The sequence below is a fragment of the Microcaecilia unicolor genome, chromosome 9 (genome assembly GCF_901765095.1).
Source record: "Microcaecilia unicolor chromosome 9, aMicUni1.1, whole genome shotgun sequence".
Taxonomy (NCBI): Eukaryota; Metazoa; Chordata; class Amphibia; order Gymnophiona; family Siphonopidae; genus Microcaecilia; species Microcaecilia unicolor.
Genome location: NC_044039.1, coordinates 35,602,614 through 35,618,263, shown reverse-complemented (window position 1 = coordinate 35,618,263; position 15,650 = coordinate 35,602,614). Strand labels below are relative to the sequence as shown.

Sequence of the window (15,650 nt, the reverse complement as noted above, 5' to 3'; positions counted from 1 at the left end):
AGGGTGAACAAACATGTGGATAAAGGTGAGCGGTCGATATTGTGTATCTGGATTTTCAAAAGACATTTGACAAAGTACCTCATGAAAGACTCCAGAGGAAATTGGAAAGTAATGGGATAGGAGGTGGTATTCTATTGTGGATTCAATACTGGTAAAAAGGTGGAAAACAGAGAGTATGGTTAAATTGTCAGTGTTCTCAATGGAGAAAGGTATATAGTGGGGTTCCGCAGGGGTCTGTACTAGGACCGCTGCTTTTTAACATATTTATTTATTTATTTATTGCATTTGTATCCCACATTTTCCCACCTTTTTGCGGGCTCAGTGTGGCTTACAATAAGATATGAATAATGGAAAAACATTTGTTACAACTTGGTTATGGATTACATTGTACAGAGTTATGCGAGACATTCGAATATCATTAGGAATATAACAATGGGACATCAACATAGAAACATTGGAAGGAGACAATGGGAAGCTAAAGGGCAGTGTTAGACACAAAGACATTTGGTGTACATAGTTCCGTGAATAAGTGTATGATTGACTGGATTACGGGATGAGGGATCAGAAGTGGATGTATGTTGCATTGATGAACAGTGAGTATGGACTCTATGTGTTTTGGCTCTTTCCGTAAGTTTTTTCAAACAGGTGAGTCTTCAGTAGTTTACGGAAGGAAGCTTGTTCGTTAATCACTCTTAGGTTGCGCGGTAGTGTATTCCAAGACTGCGTGCTCATGTGGGAAAAGGTTGACGCGTGTAGCGTCTTGTATTTCAGGCCCTTGAAAGTAGGGAAGTGGAGGTTGAGGTGTGTTCGGGATGATCTTTTAGCGTTTCTGGGTGGTAGGTCTATTAAATCAGACATGTACGCTGGGGCTTACATGATCTAGAAATGGGAATAACTAGTGAAGTAATTATTACTGCTGATGACACAACAGGATTGTAAAAAAAATTACAAGAGGTCCTTACAAAACTGTGAAACTGGGCATCCAAATGGCAGATGCTGTTTAATTTGAGCAAGTGCAAAGGGGACCCAAACTATAGCTACATGATGCAAGGTTCCACGTTAGGAGTCACCGACCAGGAAAAGGATCTAGGTGTCATCATTGATGACACATTGAAACCCTTTGCTCAGTGTGTGGCGCCGGCTAAGAAAGCAAATGTTAGGTATTATTAGGAAAGGAATGGAAAACAAACATGAGGATGTTGTAATGCCTTTGTATCGCTTCATGCAGACCACACCTTGAATACTGTGTGCTATTCTGGTCACCACATCTCAAAAAAGATATAGTGGAATTAGAAAAGGTACAGAGAAGGGCAACAAAAATGATAAAGAGGATGGGACGACATCTCTATGAGGAAAGCCTAAAGTGGCTAGAGCTCTTCAGCTTGGAGAAAAGACGGCTGAGGGGAGATACGATACATGTATATAAAATAATGAGTGGAGTGGAATGGGTAGACATGAATCGCTTTTTTACTCTTTCCAAAAATACTAGGACTAGGGGGTATGCAATGAAGCTACAAAGTAGTAAATGTAAAACAAATGGAGAAAATATTTCTTCACCCAACATGTAATTCGTTGCCAGAGAATGTGGTAAAAGCAGTTAGCTTAGCAGGGTTTAAAAAAGGTTTGGCTAACTTCCTAACAGAAAAGTCAATAAGCCATTATTAAGATGGCCTCAGGGAAAATCCACTCTTATTTCTAGGATAAGCAGCATAAATTGTATTGTACTGTTTTGGGATCTTGCCAGGTACTGGATTGGCCACTGTTGGAAACAGGATGCTGGGCTTGATGGACCTTCAGTCTGTCCCAGTACTATTTATGTAGTTAATCTGTTACTTAACCGGCTAAGTAGTGACTCTGCCCCCAGAATGCACTCAAAATAGCTGGTTTTCAGTTTGTCGCTAACCAGTTAAATGTCACTGAAAATTAGTGGTTACCCCCGACCAGGCAATTTAACCGGTCAGGAGCCGCTTCTGGTCAGTTAAATTGCTTTGAGTTTCGACCTTGTATTTATTGGAGCCCAGGTACTCTCATCTCTTCCCACCTTTCTCCCTTGACCTCAACATGACAACTTCTTATCAGCCGATGGGCCTCTGTTGCCTCTTCTTCCTCCTTTGCTGTCCTACAAGCTGGGGTATGTCAAAACTGGTGTAAGAGAAAAGGATGGGCATGGTACTGAGTTAAGGGAAAGTGGCAGGGACAGATTGGCAGAGCGAGAGTGAGTGGTAAGCAAGGTTCCCTCTAAGCATCATTATGTTGCATGGGAATCCTTCAACCAGTGTTTCTGTCAGTGCTGCTGCTTCTACACTCAGTGGCAAGGGATGGATAGGTCCCACAGTACAGAAGAAGATAATGTTTTCATTGGGATAACTTAACTATAGAGTGTGGCTATCTTCAGATGGAAAATACTGCATATAGCACCTAAAAGCTAGTCTACTCAACCTTACACTTTTTTTTAGTTATTACCCCACATAAAAATCTAAAACAGCTAGAAAACTGAATACCAAAATGCGTAAACATAAGCCCTAATTCTAATAGGATCAGGCGACCCTCAGGGGGAGGAATGCTGGCTTCGGCCTAACCCCTGGTAAGCCTTTCCTCAGCTGAGAGGTACCCACCTCTACCACCGGCTGCCTTTCAGGTGCTGTGGAGGACTTGCAGCTCATCTGCATATCCTTACAGCCTTCTCCGGGGTGACACCCAGGTCCACCCCGATCCACTCAGGGCCTCCGCTCTAGGTGCCCAGCGCTCCCACCAGGTGCTGTGGAGGACTTGCAGCCCTTCTGCATTTCCTCACAGCTGTATCCGGGGTGACTCCAGTTCCACCCCGACCTTCCCAGGGCCTTCTCTCCAAGTGCCCAGAGTTCCCAGGTGCTTTTTGGCTAGGATCAGGCGACCCTCAGGGGGAGGAATGCTGGCTTCGGCCTAACCCCTGGTAAGCCTTTCCTCAGCTGAGAGGTACCCACCTCTACCACCGGCTGCCTTTCAGGTGCTGTGGAGGACTTGCAGCTCATCTGCATATCCTTACAGCCTTCTCCGGGGTGACACCCAGGTCCACCCCGATCCACTCAGGGCCTCCGCTCTAGGTGCCCAGCGCTCCCACCAGGTGCTGTGGAGGACTTGCAGCCCTTCTGCATTTCCTCACAGCTGTATCCGGGGTGACTCCAGTTCCACCCCGACCTTCCCAGGGCCTTCTCTCCAAGTGCCCAGAGTTCCCAGGTGCTTTTTGGCTAGGATCAGGCGACCCTCAGGGGGAGGAATGCTGGCTTCGGCCTAACCCCTGGTAAGCCTTTCCTCAGCTGAGAGGTACCCACCTCTACCACCGGCTGCCTTTCAGGTGCTGTGGAGGACTTGCAGCTCATCTGCATATCCTTACAGCCTTCTCCGGGGTGACACCCAGGTCCACCCCGATCCACTCAGGGCCTCCGCTCTAGGTGCCCAGCGCTCCCACCAGGTGCTGTGGAGGACTTGCAGCCCTTCTGCATTTCCTCACAGCTGTATCCGGGGTGACTCCAGTTCCACCCCGACCTTCCCAGGGCCTTCTCTCCAAGTGCCCAGAGTTCCCAGGTGCTTTTTGGCTAGGATCAGGCGACCCTCAGGGGGAGGAATGCTGGCTTCGGCCTAACCCCTGGTAAGCCTTTCCTCAGCTGAGAGGTACCCACCTCTACCACCGGCTGCCTTTCAGGTGCTGTGGAGGACTTGCAGCTCATCTGCATATCCTTACAGCCTTCTCCGGGGTGACACCCAGGTCCACCCCGATCCACTCAGGGCCTCCGCTCTAGGTGCCGCGCGCCTAACGGCGCGCGGGGCATTTTTTCTCTTTGTATCTAATCTTTTTCCAGTTGCTAAAGTACCTTAATCGTTTATGGCCCCTATTCACATTCTCTTCCTAGCTCTGTCCCTTCCTAATCTTTTCCCTCACCCCCTACCTCTCTCCGCTACAGGAACTCACTTCCCATCCATTGACTTCATCACCTCACCTTCTCTCCTACCCTCTTCCTCATTTTTGGCTTTTAATCTCCGTCTCTTTCTTCCCTCCATTTTGCCTTCCCCATTCCACCTAAATACCTCTCGCCTTCGACGCCTTCGTGGCCACACCTCTCCTACTCTCCTCCGCTCTCTTTTACTCCTTCTCTTACTCTCAGCTGGTGACATCAATCCCAATCCTGGCCCTCCTCACCAACTATTATCCAAACTCTACAGATCTCACCGCGACCTCTCTAACCTCATCTCTATTCCTCTACTCCCCTCCTCTTCTCTGCCCTTCTCTTGCGCCCTATGGAATGCCCGCTCTATCTGTAACAAACTCCCCTATATCCAGGACCTCTTTATCTCGCGTCACCTCCATCTGCTCGCCATAACAGAAACCTGGCTCTGCCCTGATGACTCTGCTTCAGTCGCAGCCCTGTGCCATGGCGGTCATCTATTTTCACATACTCCTCGCCCTGCTGGCCGTGGGGGCGGTGTTGGACTACTTCTCTCTCCCTCCTCCAGATTTCAACCCCTTCTTCCACCTCAATCTCACTGTTTTTCCTCCTTTGAAGTCCACTCTATCCGCCTTTTCTCTCCTCTGCCTCTTCGAATAGCGGTCATTTATCGTCCCCCTGATAAGTCCCTTTCATCCTTTCTCAGTGACTTTGATGCCTGGCTTGCCTTCTTCCATGATCCTTCCTCCCCCTCTCTCATCCTTGGTGACTTTAATATTCCTGCTAATGATCCTTCCAACTCTTATATTTCCAAGTTACTCGCTTTAACGTCGTCCTTTAATCTCCAACTATGCTCCACCTCCCCCACTCATCAAAATGGTCACTGTCTAGATCTCATCTTCTCCTCCAACTGTTCACCCTCTAGTTTCCTTGCCTCCGATCTTCCCCTCTCTGATCACCATCTTATAACTTTCACACTTAAATCTCCTCCCTCCCAGTCCCGTCCTATCCTATCTAATTTATCTAGGAATCTTCACGACATTGACCCTTCATCTCTATCCTCCCATGTTTCAAACCTCCTCTCTACTGTGGCACCATCCACGTCTGTCAACGAGGCTGTTTCTTCTTACAACAATACTCTATCCTCTGCCTTAGACACTCTTGCACCTTTGGTGACCCGCCCTGTAAGGCGTACAAAACCCCAACCTTGGCTGACTTCTAATATCCGCTACCTACGTTCCTGTACCCGCTCCGCCGAACGCCTCTGGCGGAAATCTCGGGCCCTTGCCGATTTCTTACACTTTAAGTTCATGCTGACCTCCTTCCAATCTGCTCTTTTACGTGCCAAACAGGATTATTATATCCAACTGACCAACTCTCTTGGCTCTAATCCTCGACTTCTCTTCACCACATTGAACTCTCTCCTCAAGGTGCCCCCTCCCCCAACTCCCCCTTCACTATCTCCTCAGACCCTTGCTGAATTCTTTCACAACAAGGTTCAAAGATAAACCTTGCTTTCTCTACCTCACCAGCTCTCCCTCCACTAGTCCGTTCCCCTCTCTCTCCTTCCCCTCATTCCCTTTCCTCCTTTCCTGAAGTTACTATTGAGGAAACTACACTTCTCCTTTCTTCCTCAAAATGTACCACCTGTTCCTCTGATCCCATTCCCACCCACCTTCTTAATGCCATCTCTCCTACTCTTATTCCTTTTATCTGTCACATTCTCAACCTCTCACTTTCCACTGCGACTGTCCCTGCTGCCTTTAAACATGCTGTGGTCACACCTCTCCTTAAGAAGCCTTCACTTGACCCTACTTGTCCCTCTAATTACCGACCCATCTCCCTCCTTCCTTTTCTCTCCAAATTACTTGAGCGTGCTGTTCACCGCCGCTGCCTTGATTTTCTCTCCTCACATGCTATTCTTGACCCATTACAATCTGGTTTTCGCCCTCTCCACTCAACCGAAACTGCGCTTACTAAAGTCTCCAATGACCTATTACTGGCTAAATCCAGAGGTCAATATTCCATCCTCATTCTTCTTGATCTTTCCGCTGCTTTTGACACTGTCGATCACAGCATACTTCTCGATACCCTGTCCTCACTTGGATTCCAGGGCTCTGTCCTTTCCTGGTTCTCTTCCTACCTCTCCCTCCGCACCTTTAGTGTTCACTCTGGTGGATCCTCTTCTACTTCTATCCCTCTGCCTGTCGGCGTACCCCAGGGTTCTGTTCTTGGTCCCCTCCTCTTTTCTATCTACACTTCTTCCCTTGGTTCATTAATCTCATCCCATGGCTTTTCCTACCACCTCTATGCTGATGACTCCCAAATCTACCTTTCTACCCCTGATATCTCACCTTGCATCCAAACCAAAGTTTCAGCGTGCTTGTCTGACATTGCTGCCTGGATGTCTCAACGCCACCTGAAATTAAATATGACCAAAACCGAGCTTCTCATTTTCCCCCCCAAACCCACCTCCCCGCTCCCCCCGTTTTCTATTTCTGTTGATGGCTCTCTCATTCTCCCTGTCTCCTCAGCTCGAAACCTTGGGGTCATCTTTGACTCTTCTCTCTCCTTCTCTGCTCATATCCAGCAGACCGCCAAGACCTGTCGTTTCTTTCTTTACAACATCCGTAAAATCCGCCCCTTTCTTTCCGAGCACTCTACCAAAACCCTCATCCACACCCTTGTCACCTCTCGTTTAGACTACTGCAATCTGCTTCTTGCTGGCCTCCCACTTAGTCACCTCTCCCCTCTCCAGTCAGTTCAAAACTCTGCTGCCCGTCTCATCTTCCGCCAGGGTCGCTTTACTCATACTACCCCTCTCCTCAAGACCCTTCACTGGCTCCCTATCCGTTTTCGCATCCTGTTCAAACTTCTCCTACTAACCTATAAATGTACTCACTCTGCTGCTCCCCAGTATCTCTCCACACTCGTCCTTCCCTACACCCCTTCCCGTGCACTCCGCTCCATGGATAAATCCTTCTTATCTGTTCCCTTCTCCACTACTGCCAACTCCAGACTTCGCGCCTTCTGTCTCGCTGCACCCTACGCCTGGAATAAACTTCCTGAGCCCCTACGTCTTGCCCCATCCTTGGCCACCTTTAAATCTAGACTGAAAACCCACCTCTTTAACATTGCTTTTGACTCGTAACCACTTGTAACCACTCGCCTCCACCTACCCTCCTCTCTTCCTTCCCGTTCACATTAATTGATTTGATTTGCTTACTTTATTTATTTTTTTGTCTATTAGATTGTAAGCTCTTTGAGCAGGGACTGTCTTTCTTCTATGTTTGTACAGCGCTGCGTATGCCTTGTAGCGCTATAGAAATGCTAAATAGTAGTAGTAGTAGTAGTAGTAATAGAAATGACTCAAGAATCTGCAGCAATGTGATTAGCCAGCTAGAAGTGAGCTACAGTATGAGCCAAAAAGCGCACAGTACATGAGCTTCTATGCACCAGGCAGGGCCAACTTAATCATTAGTCAAACTAGGCAGTCACCTAGGGCGGCAGCTTCTAGGGGGCTGGCAAAGAGCAGCTGCAATCAGAGCAATGCAACAGGTCCTGACACCACAAAGAACTGCCAACACATACTTTTACCTACTGAGAGGATGGATTCAACTAGCTAATTTATCTGGGTAAATGACATTTGGAACTTGCCCTCATTAGGGTATTTTATGAAGTCATTCAACAATGGGCGATTCAGACCGCAGGAGTTAGCCAGGCTGGCTCCCGCAGTCGGTGCTGAGCCCGGATTTTCAATTCCGGATCGTTTCTGGTGACCGGCATTGAATATCTGGGTGTTTTTTTGGCTGGTTTCTGCTTAACTGGCCAAGCTGATATTCAGCGCTGTCCAATTAAGTTGAAACCGGCCAAAGATAGGCCTGTTGTTTCGGCAGCTGAATTTGGGCGCCAAACTTGGGGGTCCGTTTACTAAGGTGCCCTGAAAAATGGCCTGCGCTAGTGTAGGCGCATCTTTTCGATGCACGCAGATCCATTTTTCAGAGTGCCTACAAAAGCATTTTCTTTTTGGCCAAAAATGGACGTGTGGCAAAATAAAAATTGGTGCGTGTCCATTTTGGGCCTGAGACCTTACCGACACACGTTCTCTTAGCGGTAAGGTCTTGCGCATTAACCAGGCGGTAATCGCCAGTGCATACACTGCCAATTACTGCTGGGTTAGCGCCTCATGGCAGAAAATAAAAAATATTTTCTGGCACAGGTAGCGGACGAGTGTAAAAATTAGAATTATCGCTTGGGGTACACGGTAGCTGGCAGTAGTTCTAATTTAACGCACGTTGTGCAAGCGTAGGCGCTTACACACCAGTGGCATAGCTCTGGGGGGCCTGGGCCCCCGTAGATTTGGCCCTGGACCCCCCTCCCGCTGAAGTCTGGCTGTGCCCCTGCTACACACTTTAGTAAAAGGGCCCCTTAGCTGCTAAGCCCTAACCAGCAATATTCAGCAGGAGATAACTGGCGATCTCCCGCTGAATATGCCAAAGAGATGGTTAAGTGCCATTTAACCAGCCAGGAACCATTCTTGGCCGGTTAAATGGTTTAAAATATTGGGCAGATTGTTTTTATTTATTTAATTAATGGGATACATTAACTACCTTGATGAAGAGATTCACCCATGGCGGTGGATGCTATGCTATATAATTCTTATATTCCGCTAAGTTCAAGAGAGATATTAAGTGGATTACAAACTCAGAGGCCCTTTTACTAAGCTGCACTGGCATCTGTGCGTGCCCAATGCACATCAATTTGGAATTACCGCCCAGCTACCACATGTCCCGGGCAGTAATTTCATTTTTTACGCTCGTCCACTATGGGCGCTGGAAAATAATTTTATTTTCAAGCGTGCGGGTGGTAATTGGCATTTCAATGCATTACCACCCAGTTAACGCGTGAGACCTTACCGCTAAGTGAATGGTTGGCGGTAAGGTCTCAGACCCAAAATGGACATGCGCCAATTTTTATTTTGATGCACATCCATTGTCAGCCCCCCCAAAAAAGGCATATTTTACAGGTGCGCTGAAAAAATGGATCTGTGCGCATCCAAAACACACGCCTTCACTAGCGCAGGCCTTTTTCAGCACACCTTAGTAAAAGGACCCCTAAAGCTTACAATTTTGTTAACAGCATAACAATAGTAAAATGACCAAATAGAAGCATAAATACAATCCATGAGGTAAACTTGGAGATGGCAGATTGAAGCCTAGTAATAGGACTAACATGATACACTATCAGAAATATAGGGGTCCTTTTACTAAGGTCCGCTGAAAAGTGGCCTTCACTGGTGTAGATGCGTGTATTGGATGCATGCAGGTTCATTTTCCAGCGCACCTGCAAAAAGGCCTTTTTTTTGGCCAAAAATGGACATACGGCAAAATGAAAATTGGCGTGCGTCCATTTTGGGCCTGAGACTTTACCGACACCCATTGACTTAGCAGTAAAGTTTCATGTATTAACTGGGCAGTAATCGTCAGCGCATGTACAATGCTGATTACCGCCCGGTTAGCGCTGCATGCCGGAAATTTTCCGATGCGCGTAAAAAATGAAATTACCGCCCGGGCCACTCGGTAGCCAGACGGTAGTTCCAAATTGGCACCCATAGGCGCCTAAGCAGCTTAGTAAAAGTGCCCCATAAAAATTTAACAACAGTATAAAATAATCATATTACGGAAATATGATAAATGCCAGCAGAATATGAAAAAAAAATCTGCACGGTATTCAGAGCAATTTAAACAGCCCAGAGAGACTCCTGGCCATTTAAGTTGCTTGTCCATGGCTAACCGCGAATATTCAGCGGCACTTAACTGGTTAATGCCGCTGAATATTCGCGGTTAGTGCCTGAGCCTAAACCGACTAACTTGTGGGCGTTCCAGGGACGGAGTTGGCACTTACATGGTTAAGCATTGATATACAGCCCCTAACTGTATAAGATAACCACTTAAATCAGGCCGTATAAATAGCAGCCCTATCTTTTGGTTCCAAGAAACTGCAGAGCAAGTGATCTGCAAACTTCAAACAGTAACACAGAGAAGCAGACAGGGTAAAAGTCAAACCGGATGCGTGGTGGAAATGCTGCCACTCTGAGGAGGAACTGCAGCACTGCAGTTTTAAATCTATTTGTCTAATAGGGGGAAAGTTTGGTATTATTCCCCATTAGAGCTTCCCTTTGGGCTAACCGTGCTGTGCTGTTTAGGGAGAATTGATGATGGGGGCCACCTTGGAGGTCTCTAGGGGCTGTCATTGGCCCTCGAGCCTTGCATTGAAGAACGCTGACCTAGGTTATAGAACTGCCCCACACATGTATATACAGTATGTATGAAACATAATTTAAGTTTAATATTTTAAAAAGTTGGCGTTTAATTATGCATTCTTACAAGTTCACTCTGGGAGGGATAGCATTGGGCTGATCATGCTTGTTTAGCTTAATTATCAAATTCTTAGGGTTGGCTGTAGGGAGCTGAAGGGAGTAAAACACTGCAGGTTCACCTTTGGGCTCATTTTCGAAAGAGAAGGATGTCCATCTTTCGACATAAATCGGAAGATGGACATCCTTCTCCCAGGGATGTCCAAATTGGTATAATTGAAACCCGATTTAGGACATCTCCAACTGCACTCCGTCGCAAGGATGGCCAAAGTTCAAGGGGGCGTGTCAGAGGCGTAGCAAAGGTGGGACTTGGGCTTGCCTATCACTTGGACATCCTTGACCCATAATCGAAAAAAGCAAGGACGTCCCTGACGAACATTTGGACGTTTTCACCTGGACCTGTTTTTCTTACAACTATGGCACAAAAAGTTGCCCGAAATGACCAGATGACCACCGGAGGGAATCGGGATGACCTTCCCTTACACCTCCAGTGGTCACTAACCCCCTCCCACCCTCAGAAAACATCTTTAAAAATATGTCGTTCCAGCCTCTATGCCAGCCTCAGATGTCATACTCAGATCCATGACAGCGCATTCAGGTCCCTGGAGCAGTTTTAGTGGGTACTGAAGGCACTTCAGACAGGCGGACCCAGCCCCATCCCCCAACCCACCACAAATCCCCATAAGGGCTATGGTAGTGGTGTACATTTGTGGATAGTGGGTTTTGGGGGGCTCAGCACACAAGGTAAGGGAGCTATGTACCTGGGAGCAATTTATGAAGTCCACTGCAGTGCCCCCTAGGCTGCCCGGTTGGTGTCCTGGCATGTCATGGGGACCAGTGCACTACAAATGCTGGCTCCTCCCATGACCGAATGGCTTGCATTTGGTCGTTTTTGACATGGGCGTCTTTGGTTTCGAAAATCAGCGAAAGTCAGAAATGTCCATGTCTAGGGACGGTGAAATTTAAGGATTTGGATGTCCCTGACGGTATTTTCGAAACGAAAGATGGATGTCCACCTTGTTTCGAAAATACGGGTTTCCCTTCCCCTAGATTTCGCCATTTTGCATGGATGTTCAAATCGCAACTTGGACGTCCCTTTCGAAAATGTCCTCCCTGGTATTTCTAATAACTAGCACTGGCCTTGGTACAGGCCCAGACCTTCCGGCTTCCCCCAAGTGTCCTCAATCTGTATCTATTGCAGTAAGCTCTTCTCAAGCCAGATCACTTTAAAAAGTGCACGGAGAGTTCAGAGTTACAAAGCTATACGCGCTAACCTTTCCATGTATTTTTTTTTATGCATGCATACATAAGTATCTCACAAAACCAGACCCATTTGCAGCCCTTTACCCAAAATTATTTACCCTTACACAAGGGTATATTAAGGATGTTTTCAGGTTCAAAGTGAAACATGCTTCAGCTAAGCCTGACTCTTTAAATGAGAGATGAAGCCAGTCTGCTGAAACCAGTACAATTTCAGCTTAATTTTCCCACTTACATCCCAAAAGGGGATGTGGCCATGGGAAGGGCACGAGTAGGTCTTGGGCACCAAGTTATGGAATATTGCTGATCCCGCACCTAATCTTGAACGCTCGACTTACATCTGTTTCTATCAGGTGTAAGTCTGGTGCCCAAAGTTAGGTGCAACCTGTGTGCTAGAATTGGGGCTCAGGGGCCCTTTTTCAAAGCAGCGGTAAGCCTAACGCGGGCTTACCACTTGCTAAAAGGGAAGTATCGCCGGGCTACTGCAGCAGCCTAGCGGTAGTTCCCTCCCCCAGCGGACACCATTTCCGGCACTGCAAAAATATTTATATCTTTCTAGCACCGGTGTGTACCTGGCGGTAATTGGGCAGTACCGCGTGTTGCCCTGTTACCGCTGGATTAGTGCGGGAGCCCTTACTGCCACCTCAATGGGTGCGGTAAGGGCTCACACCCCCTCCCCCCCAAAATGGCCATGCAGCAAGTGCCCGGTCATTTCCTGAAAAAAAGAAAGACCTGCCTTTTACCCGCTGCGGTAAAAGGGGGCCTCAGTGCGCATCAAAAACACGCACCAACGAGAACACGGGCCCCCTTTTGCCGCAGCTTTGTGAAAGGGGCCCTATGTGCGGATGTTTTTGACTCCTAACTTTCAGCGCTATGTATAGAATTTCTCTCAAAATTCTCAGACATTTTTTTTCAATTTATTTAAAATGTTTTGGTTAATATTTATTTTTTAATGTGCTTAAATTGATTTTGCGTGCACTAATGTTTTTGAAGTATATTCTTATTCGTTTTTTCACAGTTAAGTAATACACAAGTTGTATATCTGTTACAAAGAAAAGTCACGCTAATGAACCAAATGCTGCTGCTGAATACACGTCCCTTGAAAAACTGGGCCTTTGACTTGAGCTTCAGGCTGGTAGTGTGGTTGCTCGGGGGGGGGGGGGGGGGGGAGGCAGGAGTCTGTATTCCAAAGATTTACCTGGTTATATCTGGGTTTTAGCCAGGTAAATCTTATCTGTTCAAAATGTCACTCCTTTATCCAAGTAAATGTAAGTGGGTAAAACAATTACCCCACACAGATTTAAAATGGACAAAAAGGAGTCTGGATCAGAGATGTGCCAAAGGCAGATTTCACGGTTAAGCCACGAAATTTGAATGAACAAATTTCATAGCCGCAATAGTAGTTGCCTTTAAGGTTGGTGACATATTTAGATAGATCTTAGGAGGCCAAATAATGTACCAAGATACCTTTAACAGTGACTGTTTTCTCCCCCTCAGGAATGTGTCAGCCTATGAAGTTTCCTCCTCGCAGACTCTTGGCTCCCCTCAGCGCTCAAAACGTGTGAAGGAAAATACCCCCCCGCGCTGTGCTGTACCGCATAATGTTCCTGCCTGCAGCACTTCTGTCACCTGCGGCTGGGGTGACGGGGCTTCCAGCAGCAACAGCCGTCAGCGGCAGACAATAATCATTCCTGACACCCCCAGCCCAGCAGTGAGTGTGATCACCATCAGCAGCGATACGGATGAGGAGGAAGAACAGAAACATCCACCTCCAAGGTGAGCAGTGAGAAATGAGGCTTGATAGTCTCATACATGTTCGGTGTCTTCATGTATGGCATTCACCATGGGGTCCATGAAGAAAGTGTTCATGCAGGTTTAACGTGGTTAAACTGCAGGTTTTACTGGCCAAGCAATGCAGGAAGGGTTTCAGCGTGGGTGTTAACTCGTGCGGAAACCCTTAACACAGACCATATTAAAAAGCATGCGGACACAATCGTTAAGTATCCCACAGCCATTAAGTAAAAAAAAAAAATGTTTTTCCTATACGTTGTGGGCAGGAAACCTTGCACCAGGTCTGTGGCAATGTAGAAGGATTGGTTGAGAGGAGTGAGTACCTAGTGGCATTACCTCTGTCACTCCAACCTGGCCACCCTGCCCTAGATTGCTTTCTGCACCAGACCTGAATCCCTCCGCCCCATCAGTAAACATACCCTGGTAGCCTAGGGGGTCTCCCCTACCTCAAAATCAACACAAAAATACCTGGTGGTCTAATGGTCCCCCTTCCCCAACTCTGACCTGCCTGCCCCCAACTGTAAAAGAAATCTCCCTGGTTTTTAGTGGCACCTACTTAACTCCCTGACCCCAGGACCTGACCCCCATATCTGAAATCAGGAGCGATGCCTACTCCTTCGTGCCTCCAATGCTGTTGGATCAGAGGGAGGGATGATGGGAGGACCAACTAGTCGAGTAGGATATTTTATGTTTTACAGTTGTGGGCCTTGGGGGGGGGGGGTGTCAGGGAGAGAGAAGGAGGGAAGCCGCTAGACCGACCCGGATAGGGCCCCAGCAGAAAAATGGGTTGAGGTGCAAGCAGTTTTTTCTTTTCTTCAATGTCGCTCTTCCTGTCAGTGACTGAACCAATCAGCGCTCAGGCACTGACAGGAAAGCTGACATTTATTTATTTGTAACATTTGTATCCCACATTTTCCCAACCATTAGCAGGCTCAATGTGGCTTACATTATACTGTAAAGGCGATCGCCAAGTCCGGTAGATGTTAAACAAATACAGTTTAAAATAAGGGTCAGGTAAGGTTAGAGTAAACAGGTACAAAAAGGGACAAGGAAATAAAGGAATATATAGTGTCCAATGCGATGTAAGGTATTGATGCATTGCAGAGTTGAGGTATTTAAGTAATGAGCCTGTAGATTACTGCCATGTTTTTAATGCAGCAGTAATGTGCATGCTCAGTGATTATAGCGTGCTGCAGTATTTTTTTGTTTAGCAGTAATTCAGTGGCGTAGCCACAGGTGGGCCTGGGTGAATCAGAGCCCACCCACTTAGGAATCAGGCCCACCCAACAGTAGCACACGTTTAGCAGTAGCTGGTGGAGATCCCAAGCTCTGCCAGCTGAAGACTTCCCCCTGATGGTAACGGAGACTCTACTCTCCACGGTACTGGCACCTGCGCATGCTCAGTTTGCAGCGCATGCCTGCTGCAGACTGCCAAGGTGGAAAGAAGCATTTTCCTGCCAGCTGAGATATTTTTTAGTGATGGTTTTGGGAGGGGGGGGGGAGAACACTTGGTGCCCACCCACTTCTTGCCTATGCCCACCCAAAATCTGTTGTCTGGCTACCTACCCCCCTGCAGTAATTTAGCCGTAGTGTGCAGGATCTGCCGTGAGGCTTTCTGCATGGGTCCCTCATGTACTTACGCAGCTGTGCGCGTAAATTCTGATTATTGCCAATTAGCGCTCATTATTGCTCATTAAGAGCTGCTATCAGTGCTGATTAGCTCGTTAAGCCAATTAAGTTACGTGCGTTGTTATAGAATATGCTTGGATTTCAGTGCGGATCTCTAGGCGCACTATTTAGAATCTGGGAGCATGCGACTACCGTGCCAAACTTATAGAATAGGGGCTAACACATATGTGCATAATTTGTCCTTCCTGTCTTTTTCACACTTCATGTACCAAACAAGAAGTGAAAAGGAAACACACCTCCATTGTGAATAACACAACTGGAGGTCCTGCCATTCAGGAATAATGAGTGATTTGGATTAAATTGTTCACCTTTCCAATTCTGAACTCATGGGCTAGATTTACAAGCATGTGCCAGTGCATTTATTTATTTATTAAAACCTATCCAGGCAATATTCAATCAGCGATGGTCAAAGGTTCTTTAAACACTACCCGTGCTTGATTTGTGGAAGAAATAAGATGTTAATTAATCCGCAATGTATTTTTGTGTTAATCTTGTGATTTCCTTAATTTACCACTATCACTGTCTGTGATAATTTATTTGGATAATTTGATAAACAAAGAATTTAAAAAACAAACACTACCCGGGTAGCACCAATATTCAGGTCTTCTGCT

The 15,650-nt window shown here is 46.9% G+C and overlaps 1 protein-coding gene across 2 annotated transcripts in view; it reads left to right on the top strand.

The window, feature by feature from the left end:
- Positions 1 to 15,650, top strand: part of HIPK2 (homeodomain interacting protein kinase 2) — a 283,961-nt gene that overhangs the window by 231,367 nt on the left and 36,944 nt on the right. For both annotated transcript variants that reach the window (XM_030214137.1, XM_030214136.1), the window contains exon 12: positions 13,057 to 13,335. In XM_030214137.1, coding sequence (XP_030069997.1) covers positions 13,057 to 13,335 — 279 coding nt within the window. The remainder of the gene's footprint in view (positions 1 to 13,056; positions 13,336 to 15,650) is intronic.